Source organism: Colossoma macropomum, unplaced genomic scaffold (assembly GCF_904425465.1).
Source record: "Colossoma macropomum unplaced genomic scaffold, Colossoma_macropomum, whole genome shotgun sequence".
Classification (NCBI taxonomy): Eukaryota; Metazoa; Chordata; class Actinopteri; order Characiformes; family Serrasalmidae; genus Colossoma; species Colossoma macropomum.
The window spans coordinates 40,805,563-40,832,556 of NW_023494793.1; the positions used below are offsets into that span (position 1 = coordinate 40,805,563).

General features: G+C 40.0%; 2 protein-coding genes across 6 annotated transcripts in view; one reads left to right on the top strand and one right to left on the bottom strand.

The window, feature by feature from the left end:
* Window positions 1–5,464: 5,464 nt before the first annotated feature.
* Window positions 5,465–19,420, bottom strand: npl (N-acetylneuraminate pyruvate lyase (dihydrodipicolinate synthase)). Of its 2 annotated transcripts, none has more exons than XM_036579557.1 (12): window positions 19,289–19,419; window positions 17,775–17,847; window positions 16,530–16,603; window positions 16,357–16,444; window positions 16,192–16,249; window positions 15,144–15,219; window positions 13,081–13,173; window positions 11,045–11,193; window positions 10,166–10,212; window positions 9,902–9,986; window positions 8,982–9,021; window positions 5,465–6,697 (listed from the first exon to the last, which is right to left on the bottom strand). In XM_036579557.1, the coding sequence occupies exons 2-12, from the start codon at window positions 17,840–17,842 to the stop codon at window positions 6,552–6,554; spliced, it is 924 nt and encodes a 307-aa protein (XP_036435450.1). In that variant the 5' UTR covers window positions 17,843–17,847; window positions 19,289–19,419; the 3' UTR covers window positions 5,465–6,551. The 2 variants fall into 2 exon arrangements, with proteins under 2 accessions (XP_036435450.1, XP_036435449.1); XM_036579556.1 differs by having other exon boundaries at window positions 5,466–6,697; window positions 17,775–17,844; window positions 19,289–19,420.
* A 496-nt stretch (window positions 19,421–19,916) lies between these two features.
* Window positions 19,917–26,994, top strand: part of edem3 (ER degradation enhancer, mannosidase alpha-like 3) — a 34,255-nt gene continuing 27,177 nt past the window's right edge. Inside the window, exons 1-7 of one of the 4 annotated variants that reach the window (XM_036579553.1) lie at window positions 19,917–20,408; window positions 20,761–21,160; window positions 21,276–21,321; window positions 24,276–24,376; window positions 24,737–24,776; window positions 24,869–24,981; window positions 26,185–26,338. In XM_036579553.1, the coding sequence (XP_036435446.1) occupies window positions 21,057–21,160; window positions 21,276–21,321; window positions 24,276–24,376; window positions 24,737–24,776; window positions 24,869–24,981; window positions 26,185–26,338 (558 nt within the window). In that variant the 5' untranslated portion in view covers window positions 19,917–20,408; window positions 20,761–21,056. Of the gene's footprint in view, window positions 21,161–21,275; window positions 21,322–24,275; window positions 24,377–24,736; window positions 24,777–24,868; window positions 24,982–26,184; window positions 26,339–26,994 lie in introns of all 4 variants that reach the window. The other 3 variants (XM_036579554.1, XM_036579552.1, XM_036579555.1) reach the window with 3 other exon arrangements.

The following is a 26,994-nucleotide window of genomic DNA, read 5'->3' on the forward strand; positions in this document are numbered from 1 at the left end:
GTCTGAGTGTATCAGACACAGCAGTGCTGCTGGAGTTTTTAAACACCTCAGTGTCACTGCTGGACTGAGAATAGTCCACCAACCAAAAATATCCAGCCAGCAGCGTCCTGTGACCACTGATGAAGGACTAGAGGATGACCAACACAAACTGTGCAGCAGCAGATGAGCTATCGTCTCTGACTTTACATCTACAGGGTGGACCGACAAGGTAGGAGTGTCTAATAGAGTGGACAGTGAGTGGACAATGTTTAAAAACTCCAGCAGGACTGCTGTGTCTGATCCACTCGTACCAGCGCAACACACACTAACACACAACCACCACGTCAGTGTTACTGCAGTGCTGAGAATGATCCACCACCCAAATAGTACCTGCTCTGTGAGGGTCCATGGGGGTCCTGACCACTGAAGAACAGGGTAAAAGGGGGCTAACAAAGTATGCAGAGAAACAGATGGACTACAGTCTGTAACTGTAGAACTACAAAGTGCACCTATATAGTAAGTGGAGCTGATAAGATGGACAATGAGTGTAGAAACAAGGAGGTGGTCATAATGTTATGCCTGATCGGTGTATTTAAGTTATGAAATAAAAGCTACAATATGTACAGTTGTACACATTTACATATGAGCAATATGTGAGTCTGAGGTAGATAAATGAGAAGCAGGATACACAGGGGATACAATACTGATATATAGATATTCCAGATTACAGGATATGGATAGAAGAAGTACAAGATGTCAATCAATATGTGCAGGTATAGGTTGGCTAGATAGAAGTTACAGTGAGAAATCAGAGTGAGTCTGTTTCATATGGACTGACCAGTGAACTAGAAATAGGCAAAATGGCAAAAATATAACGGCAAGACATTTTCACAATACACAATATTCATCACAGTATTACATTTTTATGAAATTTGAAAGTCGGAACAGACAAAAAAGAACAAGCATTTTAAAAATACTATCAAAAACGACACGTTAACATTATGCACTGCACTAAATCGAATGATACAGGACTAATAATGTTCTCTTTGCAATGAAACATACCCTTTTTCACTGTTTAAATACAGGTGATATCCACGATATGCGCAGTAAAGCTTATAGTGGCATAATTCATCACGATAACAATAAAATATCACCATGTTTTCATAAAATATCAGCGTCTGACTGGAATTTGTCACAGAAAGACTTAAATCTTCAGGAATTTGTGTCACTGAATACTTTTAAACATTTTTCAAACAGTAGAAGTGGGTAAAACTCCTTAAACGAGTTATTGGAGGTTGTTGATTGTTGAATTTTCTGTTTTATGTTTGTAATTTGTTATTCGTTTTGTTATATTTGATGTGTGTTGCTGTCTTGGCCAATTTTAAATTTTAAAGTGAGATTTTTCCTGTTAAATAAAGGTATACAAAGCCCACCCGTTGAGAGAACAGTACATTCTGAAACAATATTAACACAGTACATCAACTGTTACTTCAAAAAAAGGAAGGGAAATTCAGTTTGCCATGATTTGGGCCCTTTAAAGAGAACTTGCTCTGCATTACCCTCTGTTCATCTCTCCTCCCATCCACAGAGGCTCTCACCTTTACAGACCCCCGTCTGTGGAGGCCTGGCTGGTTGGAGCCCGACGATGAGGGCACAGTTGAGGCCAGAATCGCAGTAGCCCCAGCTCCAGCTCGGACCCCCACACACCTCCCCCATCTGCCGGGCACAATGCTGGCAGCACCCACATGGGTCAGTCACATGCCCTCCTGGACAAACCCACTGCACCGGCGGACACTGGACAGCAGAGCAGGGCTCACAACCTGGCGCAAGGGCTTCTGGGAGATGCGGTATTTGATGAACTCACTCACCTTTTTAAATGTACATTCATATATCACTGCTGTACTGTTAATATCTCAATTTGGAGATGCTAGTTGGCCTTTACACTGTGAACATTTCAGAACAAATGGACCAAATTACATGAAATCAAATCTGGTTACATCAACGTACGTTAAATTTAAGAATAACCGTTTCTATTCCCTTTATAGTGTCTATATAGTGCTCCAAAATAGGGAATAGTAATTAGGGACTTCTTTTGTCCCCTTCATAGTGCTCTATGTAGTGCCCCAATGTAGGGAATAGTGATTAAGGACCATTTCTGTGACCTTTATAGTGTCTATTTAGTGCTCCAAAGTAGGGAATAGCAATTAGGGACTATTCATGTTCCCTTTATAGTGTTCTATATAGTGCACCAAAGGGGAATAGTGATTAGGGACTATTTCTTTTCCTTTTGTAGTATTCTAATTAGTGCTCCAAAGTAGGGAATAGTGATTAGCAACTACTTTTGTCCCCTTCATAGTGCTCTATGTAGTGCTCCAATGTAGGGAAAAGTGATTAGGGACTATTTCTGTTCCCTTTATAGTGTTTTATTTAGTGCTCCAATGTAGGGAATAGTGATTAGGGACCATTTCTGTACACCTTATATGGTTCTATTTAGTGCTCCAAAGTAGGGAATAGCAATTAGGGACTATTTTTGTTCCTTTTATAGTGTTCTAGATAGTGCTACAAAGTAGGGAATAGTGATTAGGAACCATTTCTCTTCCCTCTATCGTGTTTTATTTAGTGCTCGAATGTAGGGAATAGTGAATAGGGACTATTTCTGTTCCCTTTATAGTGTTCTAGATAGTGCTCCAACATAGGGAATAGCGATTAGGGATTATTCATGTTTCCTTTATATTGTCTAATTAGTGCTCCAATGTAAAGAATAGCGATTAGGGACTATTTCCGTACCCTTTGTAGTGTTCTATAAAGTGTTCCTAAGTAGGGAATAGAAGTTTCTGAACAATACGTCTTAAAAATAATAACTGAATAATAAGCATGGAGTTTAAAGGGTTAATGATTAATTAATACATAACCAATTAATAAACAGTTGCTATAATTCGTCATTGGAATATACAGTTCTTTACATTTTGTAACTGTAATAAATGTACGAAAAGGCATTACACTGTGATCTGTACAAGCAAAGCGTCTACTTACTGCTACACACTCCGAACACAGGGCCGTTCTGTTCTCTGTCTTCAGCAGCCATGCAGGTGAGATCGGCCTCACACCTTCCCGCGATAGACCCTCCACACTGCTCACCTTCACCCAGCCAAGCCTGGCCTGAGCCTGCCTCATAGGTCAACACCAGCACCTGAACCACCATCCAGAGAGCACTGGAAACCATAGTGCTGCTGCAGTATGACCTTATTCACAGTAACACACTCTGACTTTAAAAGAAGCCAAATCAAACTTAACAGAACAGCAGACTGGAAGAGTAGAACCAAAACAGAGAGAGAGCGGCTGAAGGCTGAAGCTGATCACTGTGTGCTGCCTGGTAGCCTCATCTTTCTGGCCAAAACACTCTCCCTCTTTCCTTTTTTCTCCTCTCTGCTTGTCACACTCTCTCCCTACTCGTGTGCTTCCTCGAGTTCTTCCTTCCTGCATATGTGCTGCCCACTACTGAGCTCAGCAGGCCCTGAGCTGAAGGAGAGTGCTGCGCTGCTGAGGATGTGCAGGAATCTATTATCTTCAAAGTATGGGGGGAAAATATTTATGCTATTGGTTTTCTACCAAAATGCATCTGATTTGCTATTTATTCCACTGACTAATGAACAATGGAGAACAATGAAACCAGATTTTGTTCCAGGTAATTTCATGCCATTTCTTTTGGTCCATTTATCTTGAAATTTATACACAATATAAAGGCCAACAGGCATTTTCAAATTATGTCAAAAACTGAAAAATGACGAAAATGGAGATATGAGGTTTGGGTCTGACAACCTGCAGTCCAGACCTGTCACCACTGATAACATTTGAAAAATATGACAAAGGAGACCCTGAACTATTTAGCAGCTGAAATCCTTTATCGAACAAGAACGGGAAAACATTTCACTTTCATATATACATATAGATGTTGTTGAGACAAAACCTTGTATCTCCATTTTCAGTTTTTGACATCATTTATAATTTGAAAATGAAGAGAGGACCGAAATGACTTGGGAAAAATTCTGGTTCCATTGACTTACATTAAAATAGAGAGAAGAGAAAAGAAGAAGAGAGGGGGGAGACAGAGAGAATAAGAAATAATTAATGAGAGAGAAAGAATACGAAAGAGAGACATAAAGAGAAAGGGCAAAAGAAAACAGAAGGAGAGAAAGAGAGAAAGAAAGAGAGAGAGAGAGAGAGAGAGAGAGAGAGAGAGAGAGAGAGAGAGAGAGAGAAAGCATTGCACCAGTCCCTGTGCCATAAGGATGTAGACAGACAGGAATCCAGACAGCAGTCCCGTCACTGAGTCCCCGTGAGACCCTCTGCTCTGTTCTCGAGTAAACACTGAATAAACTGCAGCGTTTCGTCGTCTCACTGAAAAGCCACAGCAGGACGTGCAGCCTCAGAGAGGACAGCAGGCTGAAAACAGTCCAGTTCAGAGAGAACAATGGAAAAAGGAGAAAAAAGTAAAGCAAAGTAAAGGAATTAAAGGAAAAAATAAACGTCAGCAGGAGAGGCTGATTCTGAATGTTTTATTTCACGTCCAAACTTCTAACAGCGAGTAATCAGGAATGCCTGAGGTTACTTTTTATCTCATTTGTATTCAATAATGCAAAAAGGATTCCATTAGTACAGTAAAATGAACAATGTATTTGAATAAAAAGTGCTGGTACAGATCATTTGGGTCTCAGTTATTTTGCTTTTTAAACTCAAATAAAGGCACAAATGCAGATTAACATTGCACACACAACAACAATGATAAAACAATATTACAAAATAATAGTGGACTTAGTGGCTTCTTATTACAATGAATGTTGGTCCGTGAAAATATTAGTGCAGATTGAGTGACCAGACAGACAAATCCCTTTCAAATTTCAGTAGACAATTCACATAGGCTATAACTTGGCACATTTTTTGTTCATTTGTTTAATCTTTTCTCCACTTTTCGCAGCCAATACATGTTTGCTGCACACATGTTGCTCTTTAGTTTAGTGCTGGAGCTACAAATCTAGTGTTAGTTACAGACACTTGAAGTCAGTAGTCAACCAAATCTTTTCTGCAAACACATCCCCAAAAACCTCTCTCAACAAGCTGAACCGAATCCAGCTCTTCAGGTGGTTTAGGTCACTTAATGCGAACTATAAAAATGGACAAAGCTTCACTGGGTAGCTGAACACAGCAGGCAGAGATTTTAGACAACAGGGAGTTACGGCAAATTCAAATTCATGGTGAACTTTTATTAATTTTTTACGTAAGTCATACTGTGTCCTAAAACATGCGTTTAGATGCACTTAATAATCCGATAACTGCAGAAAATCAGATTTTGCCACTAGTCCGATCAATGCATTTATATGCACTTGAGTAATCAGATAATGGAGAAACGCCTGGTCTACATGAGTCAGACAGTAATCAGATTTCTGCTTTACAACCGGCCAATAAACTCATAGAAGAAGTAAAATGTAAACGTAAAACTCAAACTTCATGCCACTGTTTTTTAAACTTTGTGCCACTTTACCTGAAAATATGAACATACATCACCTAGAAGATGAAGAATATTCAAATCCTTCATTTCGTCGAGAATGTATTCGGTTTCAGAGGAATCGGTTTCAGCTACTTGCTTATTTCTGGTTGCTTATTACTCTGATTTCTTTCGGATTTCTCAATCTGCGCTTGTGTGGAACAGACGGAGAAATCCGAAAGAAATCAGTGTAAGAGTTCACATGCACTGAGAAATCTGATTACTGAGCTAAAATCCAGCCTCTTTATCCGATTTCTTAATCAGATTTCTAGATCGGAGTATGGTGTTTACATGACCATTTGAATAATCGGATAACTGCAGAAATCTAATCATGATCTGATTATTGAGTGCATATAAACACACTCATTGACAAGTCCGCACAACCTTACTGATGGCCAGGGTGTGGTTTGAGTGCTTGATTTCAGACGATATGCTGGATGAGCAGGTGCCTTGGATGTGTAGAGTAATAACCAGTTTCATGGAGTTAAATATTTAGTGGAAAAAACTTTACAGACTGTGTTTATTAAACGTAGGACTAGCCTTGATCCTAACGTCTCGAAACTGGCCCATACCTGGAAAACTGGCCTGATACAGTACATAGAGAGTATAGTGGTCTAATATAGTAGTGTGGTTTATTTGCCATTAGAATGCTGTGTGTGCTCTGGGCAGGCTTCAAGTATAAGAAGTTAAACCAAGCAACACTTCACCCAAAAATGTAAGCGCTAGTAATGGTGACTGAAAGCTAGAGATGATCGGTGAATGAACCGAACTGATCCCCACTGTCATTCATTCATTGCTAGCCATGTTAGCATTCTTGGCTGAAGTACTGCCATAATGGCAGGTTTAATAACACGTTTAGTTTCTAGAAAAACTGGAACAGAATGAAAAAGAGGCCACAACGGGGGCATATTAGATAGATCAGCCAATCATTGCTTAGCATATATGGATTTCCACGTATGCTACACGTTGTTAAACCTGATTTTTGGTCTCTCTCTGCTTGGTATGGCTGATTTATTTCTGTGCTGTTTGTTTAATCAGAAGCCAGGACATCTCGTAGTTTCTGAGCGATGGCCTGAGCGCGGTCTGGAGGGCAGGGCAGCAGTGGCAGCCGCGGCGGACCCATGGACAGCCCCGAAAACTCGCTCATCAACTGCTTATTCACGTGCAGGCCAAACCCTGGAGCAGATAAAGAAAACATTAGTGCTTCATGATGTGGACAACACAGTCTAACATATAACCTATAACATATAACTCTTTAAAGACAATGCAAAAAGTACACATTTGAGCCATTTAACGCAGCTTTGTCAAGAGATGCACAATGATATACGTATTGGTATGGTTTAATAAAAAACTGTCAGCATTGATGCATTTCAAACTGATATTTTATTATGTATGTATTGCCCCCTAAAAGAGCAGAATGATCCTGTGATGATGAGTTACTGTGCTAGAAATGTCTGTTTTATTCTTTCATGTATTTTCAACCCTACAAACATAAATTTTATATTTCTTTGTAACCATAATCAAGGTAGTTTTAGTAACTTGGGACCACAACGATGCTGTGCCATTTATTTTCATATGTTAAGAACGTGATCCAGCAAAGTTAGGAATTCATAGATTTTTAGTGATGCAGCTGAACAAGCTAATCTCTCATTTCACATAACACAACTAGATAAACAGCATGGCTTCAACTGTAACTCCGATTCAGGTCATACAGTAATTGAGATTTTTTTTTTTGTCTGGTCTGAGAAAGTGCAAAATCAATGAGCAAATGTTGAGCAGTGTTTTGTTGAGTCCGTGGGTATGCAATGAATACATGTTGCACATTTACTGAAATATAATACAATTTATAAAACACAATATTGTAATTAGAGTTTGTTTCCTACAATCACAGAACTCATAACAGATATTATGGTTTTTATAACATAGTAGATAAAACCACCAGCCTTCATGTGTTATGTGCAAAGGCAATGACATCCTACTAGAACCTTGTTTCCAAACAAACTGGGATGCTGTGCAAAATGTAAATAAAAACAGAATGCACTGATGTGCAAAACATTTAAACCCTGCATTTTATTAAAAAAATAGTACAACACATAGGCAAATAGTGCAACAATTCAAGAATAATGTTTTGTACCATAAAATAGCAAAGAATTTGGGGATTTCATTATCTACAGTACCTAATATCATTAAAAGTTTCAGAGAATCCAGAGGAATCTCGGTATGCAAGAGACAAGGCCGAAAACCAATACTGGCTGGATTCAGACACGATTCTGTTGTGGAAATCACAGCATGGGATCAGGAACACTTCTGAAAACCACTGTCTCTGAAAACAGTTCGTCAATGTTTCCATAAATGCAAGTTAAAACTCTATCATGCAAAGAAAGATTAATAGGATCCAGAAACGCCGCCGCCTTCTTTGGGCCCGAGCTCATTTAAGATGGACTGAGGTGAAGTGAAAGTGTCCTGTGGTCCAACTAATCAAAATTTGCAATTCGTTTTTGGAAACCATCGACACCTCTTCCTCCAAGCTACAATAGATAGGGACCACCCGGCTTGTTATCAGTGCTCAGTTCAAAAACCAGTATTCATGATGGTATAGGGGAGCATTAGTGAACATGGCATGGTTGACTTGCACATCTGTGAGGGTACCATTAATGCTGATTGATATATATAGGTTTTGGAACAACACATGCTGCCATCCAGATGACGTCTTTTTCAGAGAAGGCCTTGCTTATTTCAGCAAAACAATGCCAAACAACATTCTTGATGTATTACAACAGCATTGCTCCGTATTAAAAGAATCCGAGAGCTAAACTGGCCTGTCTGCAGTCCATGCTTTTGACCCAGTGAAAACATCTGCCACATTATGAAACTAACTCAACTTTTTTGAAACCTGTTGTGGGAATCAAATTCAAAATGAGCATATATTTTTCACAAAACTATATCATTACTCAGTTTCAACACTTGCTATGTTGCCTTTGTACTATTTTCTATTATATATAGGGTTTAAATGATTTGCACATCATTGCATTCTGTTTTTTATTTACATTTTACACCTGCGTCCCAACTTTTTTGGAAATGGGATTGTATACCAACAAGAGTCCTTGTGCAAAACTCCTAACGCTACATTCACCTGTACATGATAAAAATAAACTGCTCTGGTTAAGAGCATCTACACAATACCAAAAATGAAAATTGGAGTCTAATGTTTCTGTACTGATGTGTATTGTTGATTTACAGTTGTATCCAAAAATCTGAACATCTTTGTGTGAACAATCTGTTTGCTATCTTAGCTTAGTCACCCTTATTTACTGAGTTATTATTAAAATATTAACTGTAAAGCATTCGGTTCAATAACTACAATGAATTATTCAACAGTACTATGAAAGTGGAATTGAAGTGTGCACTCACATTGGACCCTTTTAAAGGGTTTAATATTGTGAAGGAGTGATGAACTCACCTAGACTGATTGCGAATGTGATGACCTCCTGCATCTTAAACTGAGAAGGAGAAAAACAGACGAACACAGCTAAAACAATCATACAGCAAAAGGAAACTCTAAACTTCAGTACAACTGTGACATACAGCACATTTATATGAGCTTAAAAAAGAGAGAAACCAGAAAATGAAGAGATACATTCGTAAAATTAGTCAAACTAAGGAAGCAACAGCTTTAAAAAGGCCACAGTCTAATATAGGGGTGTCAAACTCAACCAGTAAAATGGCCACATTAAAAAAAGTCAAGTCAAAGTCCAAGTCAAAGTCAAATCTCTCAAAAATCTCAACAAATCTGTGGGCCAGAGAAAAAAAACATTTTATTTCATTTTTAATTAATGTTGTGCTGTAACCGGAACTGACCATTGTTTATTCAAAATATGCAAAAACTTCAACAGTAAAATACAGGCATGAGTAGTAAACCTTGAAATATTACATGGACATTTGAAATATTCTAAATGCAAATGTCCTTAGGAGCTCAGTCTTTAAAACCTACCTATTTGCTTGAACTAGACTCCTGGCATCCTTTCTTTACTGCAAGTTCATTAATGCTTGTGCTCAGTTTCTGAGCTGCTGAGCTGACGTTAAGTGTTTATACTGGCTGAACTGCAGCTGAAATGCAGTTAGTGTGTTTGGTGATATGACTGGTGTAGAATTGTGTAGAATTGAGGTGTAACTGCTGTCCCATAAGTTGTTGTTGGGGTAGGAGAGCCAGAGCACACATTACGTTGCAGTGCATGCTGGGGACTGTAGTGCAGCGCATTGTGAAACGAGCTAATGTTAATAGAAAATATAAACACTTCTGTGGGCCAGATAGGATTGTGTGGCAGGCCTTGTGTTTGACACATGGGGTCTAATAAAAGGATTTATAGAAGTAAGACCCACCTGAAGCTTTCTGGCTAGATCAACATCTCCTTTCTCAAACGCACTCAGCATACTGCTCACAGCGCTGCCCACGTAGTTGTATGTACTGGTGGGGAAACAGAGAGAGACTAAAACCATTGAAAACTCCTTTTCAAGAGTAGATAAAAAAAAAACAAAGACACAAACACCAAAGCCTAATACTGATAATGACTGTGATGATGCAGGAAAAGGAGAAGATTTGGAACATATGATTAAATTATAAAAGGCGATAAAAGAGAAACAGACCTTCCGACGGCCCCATTGACTCCCAACACCACCGCCCCCAGCAGTTGCTAAATGGTGGGAAAAAAATAAAGAAAAGAATCTACTAGTACGGGTGTCCTAAGACAAAATATTTTACCATGGTTAAACAAAGAACTGCATAATTTTGAAAATAATTATTTATGCCTGTTATGTCATGTATGAATGCCTTAAAGGGGAATGACACCAATTTTTCAACATTTCTGTACAATTCAATCACTGAGATGTTAAAGATGCAAAGTCATTCAAGCATTCTGATGTGAAGTGGTTCACTGCAGGAAAACATCCCAACTAAGACTGCTTTACAGTGGTGGTGATAGGAACCAGGGGTCACCATGACTACAACACAAATATAGCCATTTTATTTACTATAGAAAATCACCAGTGAACCTACACGAGTCTTCTAGTTTCATATGTCATGCTGATGATGATTCAATAATGCTTAACGCAGAAAAAAATGTCACGGCATACAAGAATTTTGGCACCCTGCACATGCCTGAACATATTTAGGGGGAGGGGGGGAACATTTTTGTTTCAAAACAGCATCAGGCAGCTCATTCATAACTATTTATTTAGTAGATTTATGTGAATGAGCTTTAGGAGGCATTAAACCCCTCAGATGTCTGGTTCCTATCACCAACACTGTGAACTATTCTTAGTAAGTTTCTAGAAAGGAGCCTTTTACATGAAACCACTGTGAATGACTTTTACATCTCTATTATTATTCAGATATTACTCTGAAATAAAAATAAATTGGTGAAATTCCCCTTTAATCGATTATTCATTAGGTGATTTGGTTCAGAAGTTGCACTTTGATACAGGAAGAGAAAAAAAAAAACAAATGAAAGAAGAAGCGGTGCATACCTCATCCACTCCGTACAGCACAGACCAGCCGCGTGGACGGCAGTAACTGATACATTGGCCCAGATCCCTCAGATCTGCTGCGCTGAACTTTAACCCTCCGAACGAGGGGATCTGATTCTCAATCCCATCCAGAATCTCCCTCGCATCCACTGAGAGGAGAAAGGGCAGGGGAAAAGAAAAGAACAGAGGTAAGAGAGGAAAAGAGAAACATCATTCACACATGATGAAATGTCAGAGAAGTTCATGTCAGCTTTATCCATAGAGATGTGCAGAAACACACACACACATACATATATATATATATATATATATATATATAAACACACCAAGGTATTTATGCACTATGAGCCTCATTCTCCATTATGTTCTTATGTTTGTTCTTACATGTGTTCTTGAGAAAGATCTTAAGAAAATGTCTACATCAGATTTAATACGTGTTCTTAAAGCACAGAACTGTTCACATCTTTGTGCTCGAGTGTCTAGATTCTGTTCTCAGCTAAGAACAAATCCAAAATAGGAAAACATTCACAGCAAAAAATGGTCTCTTGTCAAGTGAAATGATCTTAAATCTAGTCAATATATATCTAACATTTCCCATTTTGAGATTGTTGTGCACTTATTATAAGATTATCCAGCTCATTTCTACAAATGTTTTACTAGTTTTAGGTAAAATTATCTCATCATACTGGCAGATATTTTTGCTGGTTTCAAGCACATTTCTTAAAACAAGCACTATTATCTGCCAAGACAGTGAGATAATTTTCTGAAAATGACCTAAAACAAGTAAAAAATGTCTAGAAATAAGTTAAATAATCTTATAATAAGTGCACAACCATCTCAACAGGAATCAGATTTTCTGCCTAGATTTAAGATAATTTTACTTGATAATATACCATTTGTTGCAGTGTGAATGTCAGAGTCTTTGTGAAAACTGCGTGAGGGGGTTTTAAGAAGAAATTTTTCCTCATAATAACGTTTGGTGAATAAGGCCCTGTTTTTTTTTACACTTTAAAGTGACATAAATCAAATTTACAACCTCCAGATGCAGTCGCTCAGCCAAAACATGTCTGGTGAAGTTTCTAGTTTTGCACTGGAGCTTAAATTAATAGAAGCTTAAACTCCACATATTAGCATTGAGTGTGTTTACATGCACTCAATAATCTGATCATAATTAGATTTCTGCTGTTATCTGATTATTCAAATGGTCATGTAAACACCATACTCCGCTCTAGAAACCTGATTAAGAAATCTGATAAAGAGGCTGGATTTTAGCTCAGTAATCAGATTTCTCAGTGCATTTAAACTCTTACTCTGATTTCTTTCGGGTTTCTCAGTCTGCGCCTGCGCCGGAAATAAGCAAGCAGAGTTGCCACAAGATGCAGCAAAACAATTGTGGAGCGACGCCAAAACCAACTGCATTCTCAACAAAATTAAAGATTTAAATATTCTTCATCTTCTAGATCAGAGGTGTCCCATCTTATCCGCAAAGGGCCGGTGGGGCTGCAGGTTTTCATTGCAACTAAGCAGGAGCTCACATCGAGAGCTGTTTAAAGACTAAACGAGTGGAAACAGGTGTGCTCCTCTTGTTTGGAATCAAAACCTGCACCCACACTGGCCCTTTGAGGATAAGATTGGACATTCCTGTTCTAGAGGATGCATGTTCATATTTTCAGGTAAAGTGACCCGATGATTTAAAAAAAAAAAAGCCACGTCACGAAGTTTGAGTTTTACATTCTGTTTACGTCACGTCTTCGTCTGTGAGTTTACTGGCTGGTTGTAAAGCAGAAATCTGATCACTGTCTGACTCATGTAGACCCAGAGTTTCCCCATTATCTGATTACTAAAGTGCATGTAAACATGTTGATTGGATTACTGGCGAAATCAGATAATCTGCAGTTATCAGATTATTAAGTGTATGTAAACACAGTGTTCTCTATAAACATTTCACAGTTCAGACCTCAAAGAGGTTGTTTTCACATTAGACCTATGGTAGGGTTGTGTATTTTGATGGTGAGCGGTCTGTGGGTTGCACGTACTGTTCACTCCAGTTATGGAGGGTAAGTGGTAGTAGTAGAGTGGAAGCTTTGGTGCTGCAGATGCCACTTCCTGAAGAAACATTCTCAGCGCCTCTGAGAAAATGCCACAAGACAGAGATGTGAAACAGATTTAATCATTTTGCAATAATTAATACCCTTAAAGGGCCCATAAAAAGGCCCTGGATTCTTTCAAATAAGAGTTGGATGCATGTCAACACTATTAATGTTTCTAAACGTACTTTTCACTCCCCACTCATTACAGACCATATATGCAAACTAAGCTGCAAAAGTTTTGAGCTCACTGCTTTTTGTGATGTCACAAAAACAAACACATGTATGCATATCAGCCCATGCAGTCTACGGCAGTTCAGCCCTTTTTAAATGAAGCACTATAGAAGGCAACTAATCAGAACAGATATGATTTAGCAAAAACAGCCTGTTTATTCTAAGGCCTATGTGTCAAACACAAGGCCAATCCGGCCTGCAAAGGTATTTTGATTTTCTATTAACATTAGCTCGTTTCGCAATGCGCTGCACTACAGTCCCCAGCATGCACTGCAATGTAATGTGCGCTGTGACTCTCTTACCCCAACAACAATCTATGGGACAGCAGTTACATCTCAATTCTACACAATTCCACAACAATCATATCAGTTCAGCTGCAGTTCAACCAACATAAACACTTAACGTCAGCTCAGCAGCTCAGAAACTGAGCCCAAGTATTAATTAACTTGCATTAAGGAAAAGATGCCAGGGTGTCTAGTTCAAGCAAATAGGTAGGTCTAAAAGACTGAGCTCCTGGGGACATTTAAACTTTGAATATTTCAAGTATTCACGTAATCTTTCAAGGTCTACTACAAGTGTTTATATTTTACTGCTGACGTTTTTGTGTATTTTGAATAAACAATGGCCAGTTCGGGTTACAGCACAACATTAATTAAAAATGAAATAAAGACATTCTTTCTCTGGCTCACAGATTTGATGAGTTTTTTTTTTTTTTATACAGCCCCTTCACTGGTTGAGTTTGACACCCCTGATCTAAGGGATAACGAGATGTTGGAAAATGGTCATGTAAAAGTTGCCACTGGTTTTGGTAGATAAAACCACACAGACATTCTAAATGAAACTCCAGGTCCAGATAAATGTTGAATATCGCTGTTGTCAGAACAAAACCTAGTATCTCCAAAATGGTAACTTAACAGGAGAAGGAAAAACTTACTCTACTTTTAATGCAAGTTAATGGAACCAGACATTTTTCCAAGAAATTTTGAGCCGTTTCTTTTGCTCCATTCACAATGAAATGAATACACAATGTCAACGGCATCAAGCATTTTCAAATTCGGTCAAAAATGGAAAAACGACAAATGGAGATAGAAGGTTTTCTTCCAACAGGAACGATATGCAACCTTTTGATTTTCCAGCTTAACTGAGAAATTCTGCATTGCGAAATACCCCACAGGATTGCTCAGTTAGCAAGATAACTTAACCGTTGTGTGGTGTTCAGGTCTGTGGGACCCACAGTTTCAATCTTTACCAAAAGAAAAATGTGTGATTTATTATTATTTCAACCTCAGATTCTTGGCCTTTTTCTCATTTTCTGTGAAGAACATATAAAATAACCCATTTTCAGTGTCTTCACTCTGTTCACCCCCCCACACATTTATATTACACATGTGGTGTTGGGTGAACCCGCGGGGAGTGAAGGTGTGGAGGTGCTGTGTCCTTCACTCTGTTCTCCTCCTGCATGGCCTGCTGTTAGTGTGTGTGTGTGTGTGTGTGTGTCTGTGTGTGTGGACAACATGGACAGGCTGCTGAGTGGCTACAGCTGCTAAAGGAGAACCCTACACTGGACACTTGTGATATTTTAAACATCTGGTATTTTTACATAAATCGTTGTGGCTGTATTGATTTAAAAAAACAATAACGTGGTGGGTCCAGCAGACCACTGAGTAACAAACACATCAACACCACACAAGGGTTAAGAAGAAAGTAAAGTCTGTGCAATAATAGGAGAGCAGTGCAATTAAGTGGGAGAATGAGAGGGGAAGGTGAAGACCCCAAACCTGCATTAGTGGGTTTGAAGAAAAAGGGGGAGATGACAGCGATGGCATCAGCTCCTACCGAAGCAGCATGACGAGCCTGCAGGAAACAAAGCAAACTTCATTCCTCATTTTCAAATGTCAGTCACAGGGACGCGGTTTCTGCACGTGCACAAAGACACTGAGGTCTCCAGAGAGAGAAGTGGGACAGAGACAGTGGAGCAGGGTTAACTTTGTAGAGTAAAAACTTTAAACAACTGTAAGGTTTGTTACCTGCAGTGTGTGTAGTTTTACAGTCTGACGGTAATAATTTTGGAGTGATTTTAATCCAGTATGAATCTGCAGTGTGTGTAGTTTTACAGTCTGACGGTAATAATTTTGGAGTGATTTTAATCCAGTATGAATCTGCAGTGTGTGTAGTTTTACAGTCTGACAGTAATAATTGTGGAGCGATTTTAATCCAGTATGAATCTGCAGTGTGTGTAGTTTTACAGTCTGACAGTAATAATTGTGGAGCGATTTTAATCCAGTATGAATCTGCAGTGTGTGTAGTTTTACAGTCTGACAGTAATAATTGTGGAGCGATTTTAATCCAGTATGAATCTGCAGTGTGTAGTTTTACAGTCTGACGGTAATAATTGTGGAGCGATTTTAATCCAGTATGAATCTGCAGTGTGTGTAGTTTTACAGTCCGACTGTAATAATTGTGGAGTGATTTTAATCCAGTATGAATCTGCAGTGTGTAGTTTTACAGTCCGACTGTAATAATTGTGGAGTGATTTTAATCCAGTATGAATCTGCATTTTAATTTAAATTAGACAACACAATGTGCTCCATCTGACCAGGGACAGAAACTAACAAAGTTAAATACATCAAATTTGATTTCAAGTTGACTTTATGATTACAGCACTGCAAACCAAAGGAATCTTTTTGAAAAGCATAAAACGAAAAGGTTCTGGCTGTTGCCTGACAATATAAAATATTTCTTAAACTTTGAATAAAGTCACTGTCCCGAAATTTGACACAATGAAACAGTATGAGAAAGATAAAGCACAAACAGCAGAACGCTCACCAGTTCCTGAGAGTCTTTTACATTCAAGCAGCCAACGTGAACGATAACCTGGTCAAGTCTGACAACAAACCAGACACGGACATTTTTAGCTTAAACCAGTACAAACAAACTGCTGACACAGTATCTGTAATTAACGAGTGTCTTCACTACATATATTGCACTTACTTCCCCTTACCCTGCCGGCACCACTCCTCTGCCAGCTGCTTCCTTTCCTCCACACTGAAAGAACAGCCTTCACCTGTGGTCCCATTTACTAGACCAAACAAGTACATTAGCCAGATTAGAAAAAAATAAACACCCATTCTTTCTCTCTCAGCACATTTAGGACTACAACTCACCAAACACACTCCGCACTCCCTGTTTCTCCAGCAGATAGTCGATATACGGCCCGATCAGGGGCAGGTTCAGCTCACTAGACACACCAGGAGAACAGACAATGCATCATGATACAGGCAAGGTGCGAAATACACCCATCAGGACCCCCTAAGTAACCTCTTGAACCCCTTGAATGTTTAAAACTAAAAATTTTGTGGGGTCCCTGAACATAAACTTATCATATTATGCTGTCTGTTAGAGAAACAAACTAATGAAAGTAAGAATTTAGCCTCCTTTACCCATGAAACGGCGAGATTCTGTCTTTAGTATTCTTAACTATGGCTGGGCAATTTGACAATATATATTGTTATTGTGATATATTATGTCACGAAACAACACAATATATATGACAACAAATTGTGGATATTGTCAGTACCTGTTCAACATTGACCAACTGCATGTTTCATTATAAAGGGAGCAAAATTTTAATGTTTTGCCACATTTAGCGCAACACAGAACGTCAAATACTGAATAAAATCATTGTGTTAGCAGTTTTTGATAGTATTTTTTAAATGTATCACTACCGGTTCTATTTTCTCAGTCCCAACTGATCAGATGTCTGAAAAAACTCTATTTTTGCCACACCCACCTCTATTCTTAACTAACTAGAGATGCAGCTCTGGTCACCCAGTTGGTCCTTCATAGCCTAGCAACTGTAACTATGCCTGGATACCTCTGGAAAAACATTGTATTATGCTGTAGCCTATTTGTAAACCTATAAACTGACCAAATTTTCCAACAAACTGGTGTAAAGAGTGAATTGTTACTCATTTCTCAAACGAAGACGAAAGAGGAGATGTGTAAGATCTCAGTTAATGTGCGGAACAGCGCGTTACCAAACTAGAAAAGAGCATTTCCAAAAAAATAATTGTTAAAGCAAACATTTTGTTGCCAGTGAAGCATCAGCTCGCCTATGGCAAGTCAGTTAGCAGCTAGCCAACACTGGAGTAGCCTGCCAACATGGGACCCCCAAATACCAGGTGGAATTTTGCACACTGGATACAGATTTACATTTCTGTATCTGTTTCAATGATCATATATTAGTCGATACTCTACAGAAATCGTTACACTTATTTGTACTGTGGGGTAAGATATTAAAATATTATTCAGTACCTAAATCACCGCGACCCAGAAGGATAAGCGGTTTAGATGATGGATGGATGGATGGAGTACCTAAATCTATAAATAAAGAGGAAAAGCTTTTTTACCCTTGTGGAGTGAGTGGAGTGAAGGTAGCTGCTATCAGCCCTGTGAGCTGCCCCGTACCAGGAGACATCCCTGTTTTATAACACAAACGAGACACTTTATGGCCACACCTGAAGTATTAAAGGAGCTACATCATTAAAAAAAACAAATTCCTCACTTTTTGGAATTAAATGATTAATATGCAAACATGATTAAAGTTCCAAGACGTACCATTTTCATGTATCAATTTTACGTTGAGGAACATTTTTTTTTTTTAATTGTTCCACAATTTTTAGATGTAATTTTTCGCAGATTGGTGAACCTCTGTCCTTTGCTTCTGAGACTCTGCCTCTCTAAAACGCTCTTTTTATTCCCAGTCATGTGATTTAGTTGCAAATTGCTCCTCCAGCTGTTTTTTATTAGTACCACTTACTTTTCCAGCCATTTGCTGCCCGTCCCAACTTTTTTGAGATGTGTTGCTGCCATCAAGTTCTAAATGAACTAATGTTTTTCATGAAATGGTAAAATGTCTCACTTTCAAATTGAATATGTGTTCTATGTTCTATTGTTAATAAAATGTGGGTCTTTGAGATTTGCAAATCATTGCATTTGGTTTTTATTTACATTTATTTACATTTTACACAGCATCCCAACTTTTTGGAATTGGGGTTGTAATAATGGGGGTGGGGGGCTGTAAACCATGCAAACGTATTCTGTGGAGGGATGAATCAGCTTCTCTATCTGTCAGTCTGATGGGCGAGTCTGGGTTTGGTGAATGCCAGGAGAACGTTACCTACCTGACTGCACTGTGCCAGCTGTAAAGTTTGGTGGAGGAGGGATGATGATATGGGGTTGTTTTTCAGGGGTTGGTCTAGAACCCTTAGTTCCAGTGAAGGGAAATATTAATGCTTCAGCACCAAGACATTTTGGACAACTGTACGCTTCCAACTTTGTGGGAACAGTTTGAGGAAGAACCTGTTCTGAACCAGCATGACTGAGCCCCAGTGCACAAAGCAGCTCCATAAAGTCATGACTGGGTGAGTTTGGTGTGGAAGAACTTGACTGGCCCTCACAGAGCCCTGATCTCACTAGAATGAAGACTGTGAGCCAGAACCTCTTGTCTAACATCAGTGTCTGACCTCACAAATGAGCAAAAATTCCCACAGACACTCTCCAACATCTTGTAGAAGCTTCCCAGAAGAGTGGAAGCTGTTACAGCTATAAAGGGGGGACCAACTTTATATTAATGCCTATGGATTTAGAATGGGATTCATAAAAGCTCCTGTAGGCGTAATGTGTAACCTAGGTGTCCCAATACTTTTGTCCATGTATTGTATAATAGGTGACATACAGGGTGACTATAGCCCTCACTTTTGGCTTAAGCTATCAAGCATATTGAAAAATCCTATCAGTGCATTTGTTTTTGTGCTTTGAATAAGAGAAACCCAAAAAAGTTACATGACTGAAGTCAATGAGCACAGCTAACGTTTTTCCCAAAGATCTACAGCTTTCTTTACATGAAATGTGAGCTGCTTACCTAGCTATCTTTCCGGTCCGACCCGTCGCGTCCGTCTTCCTTGGCTGAGGCGCTCCAGCAACAACAGCAGAGCACCTACTTATTTGCTGAGTTCGCATCAGGTAGCAGGGAAGCCATACGGCAGTCACATGAAGCCTCGGGGACTCTGGGAAATGTAGTTCGTAAACAAACGTACCTCTCCGGCACAGGGGCGCCGTCCAATAGGATTCTTTGGGGCGGGGTAGTAGGCGTGTCAGAAGAGTAGGCGTCATTTCTATTGGCCAACATCGCTGTCAGTCATAAAGAAAGCTTGTTTACAGTTCGATTGACAGAAAGTTTAATACTTTAAGAAATATTTTCAGCGCACGTTATCACTTCCTGGACAAGCCAAACGGTGAAAATGTACGAATAAAATAAAACAAAATTAGAAGAACGCAAAAGACTAGTTTAAATGGTAGAAATGGACCAATCAGGGCTCAGAACGGCGTCGCACGTTATGAAATCTTTTTTCGGAGACAAAGATTTCACCAAATAATGTAGACACACGATATGAAGGCAGAAAATATGAACGTGTTTTCGAAACGGTTATGAAAAAAAAAACAAAACAAAACGAAAAAAGCTGACGTCAGGTTGTGTCTGTTACCCGGATGTAGCCCTGTGACGTCTCCCTCCTCCCCGAAGAACTTACGGGGGCAGCATCCGGTGATTTTAGCCACCGGGACACAAAAACGAGAAATACCCGAGTCTGCCGGACTTGAGGCTCGGAAGGAGGGCTGAACTTGCTACCCAGGAGGCTCACCATCAACCCGAACCGACTCTTCAACCACGGCTGAGCTCAGCAAGCTTCTCGCCTTGCTGATCAGCCAGCTAGCCGTAAGCTTCCCCCCTTTAACCCGGAGCGGCGGCGGTAGCAGCTGTGACAACAAAAACCGAGGAAACCGAGCTGTCAGCGACCAGCTCAGCAAAAAAGGACCCTGGAAATCAAGCAGGTTCGCCTAATAGACTGTCAGCTTTACTGGTAGGCTGTTTTAGGGTTGTCGACTTGAGTCCTGCCATGAATGGTTAAAGGGAAACCCTGTAAAATACGGAAAATATCGCCTACAAACAAGGCTGCCAGCTGATCAGAAAGCCCGGTGCTCAGGTGATTCTAACTGACAACACGGCTGTTTTCCAGCTTTCTGTAGGGTTAGTTTCAGAACAGGGGACGAAGCGAAAAGCACAGCTGGGGTGGTTTAGTCTGACAGCAGCCCATCCTGTCTGGCTGTGTTCAAAGGGAAAAGCCGGCTTCTCTTACTTCCATGCTTGTTTAACTTAGAGGTCTGAGTTTGTGTACTTTGTGTTGTGTCAGTGTCGAGTAACATGCCAGCGTGTCAGGTAAGTCCGGGACGTGTAGAGGCGGCCAGGTAAGGCGAGCTGGTGAAAGAAGAAGAGCTGAGAATTTAGAATAAAAGGGCCTTATTTCCTCCTTTAAGCTCTGCCTTGTTCTCTTGTAGGCCCTTTTGTACTTTTCAAAGCAAAAGAACTAACAAAAGGACTGCTCAGAAGACCCTTACAGAAGCCCACTGTCAGCATGGACCTCTGACAGGTGAAGGAGTGAGTCTGAACAGGTGGAGCTTGACCATCGTTGGCGTTTGGTGTTATCTGAGTTAAAATATGCTTCAGAGATGGTGCATTTATAGCATTTATAAGGTGGCATAGAGTTCAGAGAGGATGGCTTGCTGAGTACAGTCATGGTTAGAGGCTGCCTGTCGTGACACCAAGTTATATAAGAGTCGTGTGGAGGTTGGGGATGTTTCGTCCGGCGACGATGTCGCCCGCTTTCGTGCTGCTGCTGCTGGGCTTCTCCGTCCGGCTCTCTCAAGCCATGACCAGAGACGAGAAGCACAGACTGAGGTATGTGGTTTATTCGTTACACCACTTAGACGTTCACTTCTTGGTGATGTACGAGATTTAAAGTGGCAGAAAGTGATGTGTGTGCACTAACCTGACTGTTTTTTTTCTCCTACAGGAATCAGGTGGTGGAGATGTTTGACCACGCTTATCAGAATTACATGGTAAGCCAACTGTCAGTGCCTTGTTCTAGAGAAGAGTGATATGACTGTTTTATTTCTTTAGTGCAGCTGGAGAGCAGTGCTCCTCAGGGGCGTTTGAGGTTGGTCACTAGAGTCTGACTGATGTTGTTTGTCGGATAATATCGACCGATATTGGCTGCCCCCAGTTTTAGTGGTATCGGCACTGATAATGTGCGATAATTACTTAGCTTTTGGGTGTTATTAGTAGAGATAGTACTAGGGGTGAAAGATGAATTGCGTTTATATCGAAATCACAATTTTTTAAATCACAGGAACAGCATTTTTTTTTTAAAATATGGTCTACATTATAAAAACACTTTTAAATTTTAAAATTTTAAGTGGGGAAATTTAACCTAGTAACACAGACCTTGTGAACTGCTGTAGGTAAGTTAGACCAGGGGTGTCCAAACTTTTTCAAAGAGGGCCGGATCAGACCATGTCGGAATAACTCAGGGCCTAAATATTGTTCACAAATGATTCAACAATGTTAAGTTTTCAAAATATGAAAATTACAACCATGTAAAGCATCGAGTCCAAATGTGCATCTAGCTGGCAATTCATTCCAAAAACGTGGTGAAAACCCCTTAAACGCATATAAAACTGCCGCTAGAAGAGTCACGACTCGACACGTGCATGTTAAGAGTTTCTTATTACTGTATAAAAGATGCATTTATTGCTAGGTTGCTCTTTCAGAGCAATTTGGGTTGGTAAATACTTATAACAAATTACTGATTTATTTATTTAGAGTAACAACAAAACATGACTAATGTATTATGTCTATTCATATTCAAGTGTTTAGTTGTTCAAAAATCTAATAAATAAAAATCAATGAATATTCGGTTGTGTTCTATTCAGAAATCACTTTATTAAACGAATGAAGCAGATTAAACAACATAAATAGCCTTCGCTGTAAGTGTACGGTAGTGCTGCCACCATCAGGTAGAAGGGAGAATTGCGGCGTACTGGCTGGCTATAACACACTCTAAAACAGAAGCCTCAGGCCAATTAAAACCTATACACAGGCCTCATTTGGCCCTATAGGGCCGGACTTTGGACTCCCCTGAGTTAGACCAATTGGGGCAACCAAACCTCCATGTGTTGTGCCATCACAACCACAACTTACTGGCAGTCTGGCACTACATTCAGGGGTCAAGCCTCTAGCCAGAAAAGGTCGATATTCCGGTTTTCTTGGCTAAAAAGGCCGTTCGGCCCCAGATAGTACCACTGTTTTATTTTCCGATATTGATATTGAAACCCAGAGTATCAGTTGATAGCAATCAGGTATTTATTCTTCAACGACTACTGAGCTTTAAAGTGAACCACGTGACACGACACAATGTCAAAATGTGCTAATTTAGGTTAGATTCGTTACTGGAATGGGCAAAATGGAAAAGATACACAATACTTCACATATTTTGACACAGACAAAAGATGCTACTAGTGTCATATTCAAAAATTTTAATCAAAAACCTGTGTATTAAAAACACAAAGCAGGACTAATTATGCCTTCTTTATAAGGCAGTATGCATCCACAGGATGCTCAGAAAGGCGTGTTGTTTATCAGAATAATAAAGGAAATGAGCGCAGTAATGGTAAAATATCGTCGTATTGCTCACCTCTGTTTGTTGGAGTATTGAATTCATTCCCTTTTCCCTCCGATATCCAATCCAGAATGCTGATATCAGCACCTTTACCTGGTATGTGATCAGTGCTGTCTCTTATCAGTCACTGAAATTTTATTATAAATCAGTTATTAGTCACTGCAACGAAAATATCTATTATTTGTTCTAAGTGCTCACTGACGCACCAGCTACTTCCAGTGAGGTCATGTCGCGTCCGCCCACACCGCCGTAGAGATTAGCGTAGATAACGTAAGTGGTCCGGCCCTGCATTGTTCTGAGTAATGCCCTAATTTGTGTCTGAAATAGGATTTGGCTGTTTTGGTTAGGTTTATTTTCACGTGTCTGTATCTTTTCTGTGTTCAGTTTCAGTCTGTAGCCCCTTTTTCTGCTGTGTGTGTCTGTAAGACTGAAATCCTCTTTGTTTGTCTCTGACACTTTACTTAGATTAGCAGCTCTGAGTGGCTTTTCATAGGGTTTTGAAACGTAATGCCACGTGTGGGCCAGACGCGGATAATGCCGTAGTGTGCCGGTTGGAGTGAGTGTTGACAAGTGACGGGGAGTGGGGGGAGTGGGGGGAGTGGGGGGGCTGTGGAGACTGTAAATGGTACAGTAGGGTCTTCAGTGGGTTCACTGTCTTCTCACATCATTCTCTCTATTATTTACTTACGAAATTCTCTCTCTCTGTCTTTCCTTCTTTCTCTGTGTGTCTATTCTTGTTTTCCTCTTTTGTTTGTGTACTTCTCTCTCTCTCTCTCTCTCTCCTCTCTCTCTTTCTTTACCTGCCTCTTTCTCTACATCTCTATGCCTTTCTCTTCTTTATTTTCCCTTTCTCTTTTTCTCTCTCTCTCTCTCTTTACTTCCCTCTTTCTGTACATCTCTATACCTTTCTCTTCTCTCTCTCCCCCTCCCCTCACTCTCTATCTTTACTTCACTCTTTTTGTACATCCTAATGCTTTTCTATGCTGTGTTCTTTCTGTCTCTCTTTCTCTCTTTCTTCTCACTCTCTTTCTGTATTTCCATCTTTCTGTACCACTCTATACTTTTCTCTTCTGTTTCTATCTCCCTCTCTCTCTTTCTTTACTTCCCTCTTTCTGTACATCTCTCTCTCTCTCTCTCTCTGTCTCTCTCTCTCTCTCTTTCTGTATTTCCGTCTTTCTGTACATCTCTATGCCTTTCTCTTCTTTATTTTTCCTTTCTTCCTCTCTCTCTCTCTCTCTCTCTCTCTCTCTCTCTCTCTCTTTCATTCTCTATTTCACTCTTGCTGTACATCTCTGTACCTTTCTCTTTTTTGTTTTCTCTCCCTCTCTCTCTCAGGACCATGCCTACCCAGCAGATGAGCTGATGCCTTTGACGTGCCGAGGACGGGTACGAGGGTTGGAGCCCAGTAGAGGAGACGTGGACGACGCTCTGGGGAAGTAAGTCCAGAGAGCGGTGGAGAGATGATACATAGTGCCCACAACTGAACACCTCTGTCAGCAGTGAGTGCAGAGTAGGTGAATTCTTGAATTAGGAGGGGAGTCTGGATACTTTTGGACAGCGTAACGTGTTAAATGCTTAATATCATCTATCAACTAAGCTGTTATTGGAGAAGACAACAAAGGTAGGGTTTTTTCAGTTAGCCTGAAAACTTAAAGCTAAAGACAAGTGTCGCAGTAAGCCACATGAAGACTGGAGAGTCTCACTTTGAGCTTAAAAATTCCAGTTTTGTAAAATCTCCTGGGCCTGGAAAGCTAGAACGCTCATATTGTCTCTGCGGTGTGTTTGTGTTTGTGCAGGTTTTCTCTCACCCTCATCGACACTCTTGATACTCTGGTGGTGAGTAAAACTTTAAGTGAGATATATAAACCCTACCTTTGTTTGTATAAGTCGAAGACAAATCAAACATGCTCCATCTCTGACGTGTCCAGCTGCTGAATAAGACGGCGGAGTTTGAGGAAGCTGTGAAAAGGGTACTGAAGGACGTCCGTCTGGACAATGATATTGTGGTGTCAGTCTTCGAGACCAACATTCGAGTGCTGGGGTGAGCAAGTGATCACTTTTACTCAGAGTGACTAGAAAACTGCTGGAACATTGTAGTGGTGTGTTGTCATTTAGGAAGGTCACCAATGACTATATTAGTAATCGAGCAATGTACCAAGTATTTTGATGATTAAGAAAATAATCAACGGCTTAACTCAACTTAATTAATGGCTATTACTGAACTTAATTCAGTAATAGCCAATGCTTAGACTTTTAAAGAGTCCAGAATACTTTGTTGGAACAGGCAGCATAAATAAATAATGTGTCTTATATCTGTCAATATTAGAAATATTAGATATTAAAAATGCATTAAAATCATGCAGATTGCCAGCTAATCACTGCCAAGATTCAATAAGAAGGTCAATTATAATTGATACTTGAAGCAATTAATTGAGGTTAATATGTTGATTGTGCATTTTGTTTACCGCTCCAAGTTCTCTACAAGAATGTTAATGAAACTGGAGTCATTAGAAATTCGCAGTAGAAATTATGTCCCTGCATTTACACCACATGAACAGTTCCCAGTGTTCATTTGGGCCCAATCCCATTTCACCCCTTGCCCCTACCACTTAGCCCTTACCCCTCCGTTTTTGTGCGTTCCACCTTAAATGGTGCAGCAGTTCTGATGCCTGACGCACCAGAATGTAACTGCTGCATGATTTAAGGTGGAACGGGAAAATTTGAACGAGAAGCCGGCGAATAGCTGACTTCAGATTTATATCACTGAAGAATTAGGGGTTGGCGATAATAATAATAATTAATAAATAATACATAATTATCGCATTTCCCCCCTTTGAAGGCATATGATGCCCTAAATGTAACTAAAGCCCAGCAGTGAGGAGCTGAACTTTAACTTATAGAGCACTGCTAGTTGCCTCTTAATGAAATAATGTTTTTATTTGAGGGTCCCATTTCATAGGGAAGATTTCAACCACTACTGCTTGTAATTCAGTTCCAAGATGCAAGATAACACTCAAAAACGAGATGGGGTGAAAATAGGAAATGGGATTGGGCCTAAGTCTTGTTTAATTGGGCCTAAGTCTTTCATTATTTAAGCTAGTGCAGCTAACATTACACATAATCTGGTGAGGGCTAGTGGGCATCCTTGATCTTGTTTAGAATTAACTTCTCAGCAGTGGTGAGATTTTTGGCTGGACTGTTCTTTTGGGTATATTTGATGACGTGTGTGTGTGTTTCTGTTTAGGGGGCTGCTGGGGGGACATTCGATGGCAGTGATGCTGAAAGAGAGAGGAGAGCGCATGCTCTGGTATCAGGATGAACTCCTGCACATGGCCAAAGACCTGGGGATTAGACTACTGCCTGCATTCAACACCAGCAGCGGCCTGCCTTACCCCAGAGTGAGTACACAACTCTGAGGAACCCTCAGTGCCTTCTAGGCCTTCAGAAGAGCTTTAATAGAACTTATATAAGTCATTTTTAGTGCATTCTATGTAATTGAATCTTCATGCTTGTTGTGTGTAAACTCTGCAAGTATTGTACTGATTCTCATGTTTCAGTGTTAAGTTTTGGTGGGAAGCAATTCGGTTGAGGTCTTGAAATGCCCAACAAAAAACTGACCAATCAGTATTTTCTCTCTTGTGATATCTAGTTGGGTACAGGCAAGTGAGCTCTCCCATTGGTCAGGCTTTCAGGAGCTGGGCTGAGGGCCTTACACATTCGATTAAAAGCAAAATTCGGAAAAAATAAAAATCAAAATTTCACAAAAGAAGATTTTACACTCAGATGAAAAAGTTGGGTTATCAATAAAAGTGGAAATGCAAAAAAGGTGACGGCAACAGCTTTTTCAAATAAACGTTGACACAGTTGGAACAAAAGACACGTTTGGCTCTGTGTCTTCTCGGAGCTGGTCTGGAGGCATCCATAGGGGTTCAGCGGGTGACGCTGAAGTAGGACAGCGACTTCATCTGTCATTAAATGTGCCATTACCCGCTCTGCTCCACCCGGCGTCTCTGAACTGTTAGGGATACGGCCACATACTGTAAATGAGTACTGT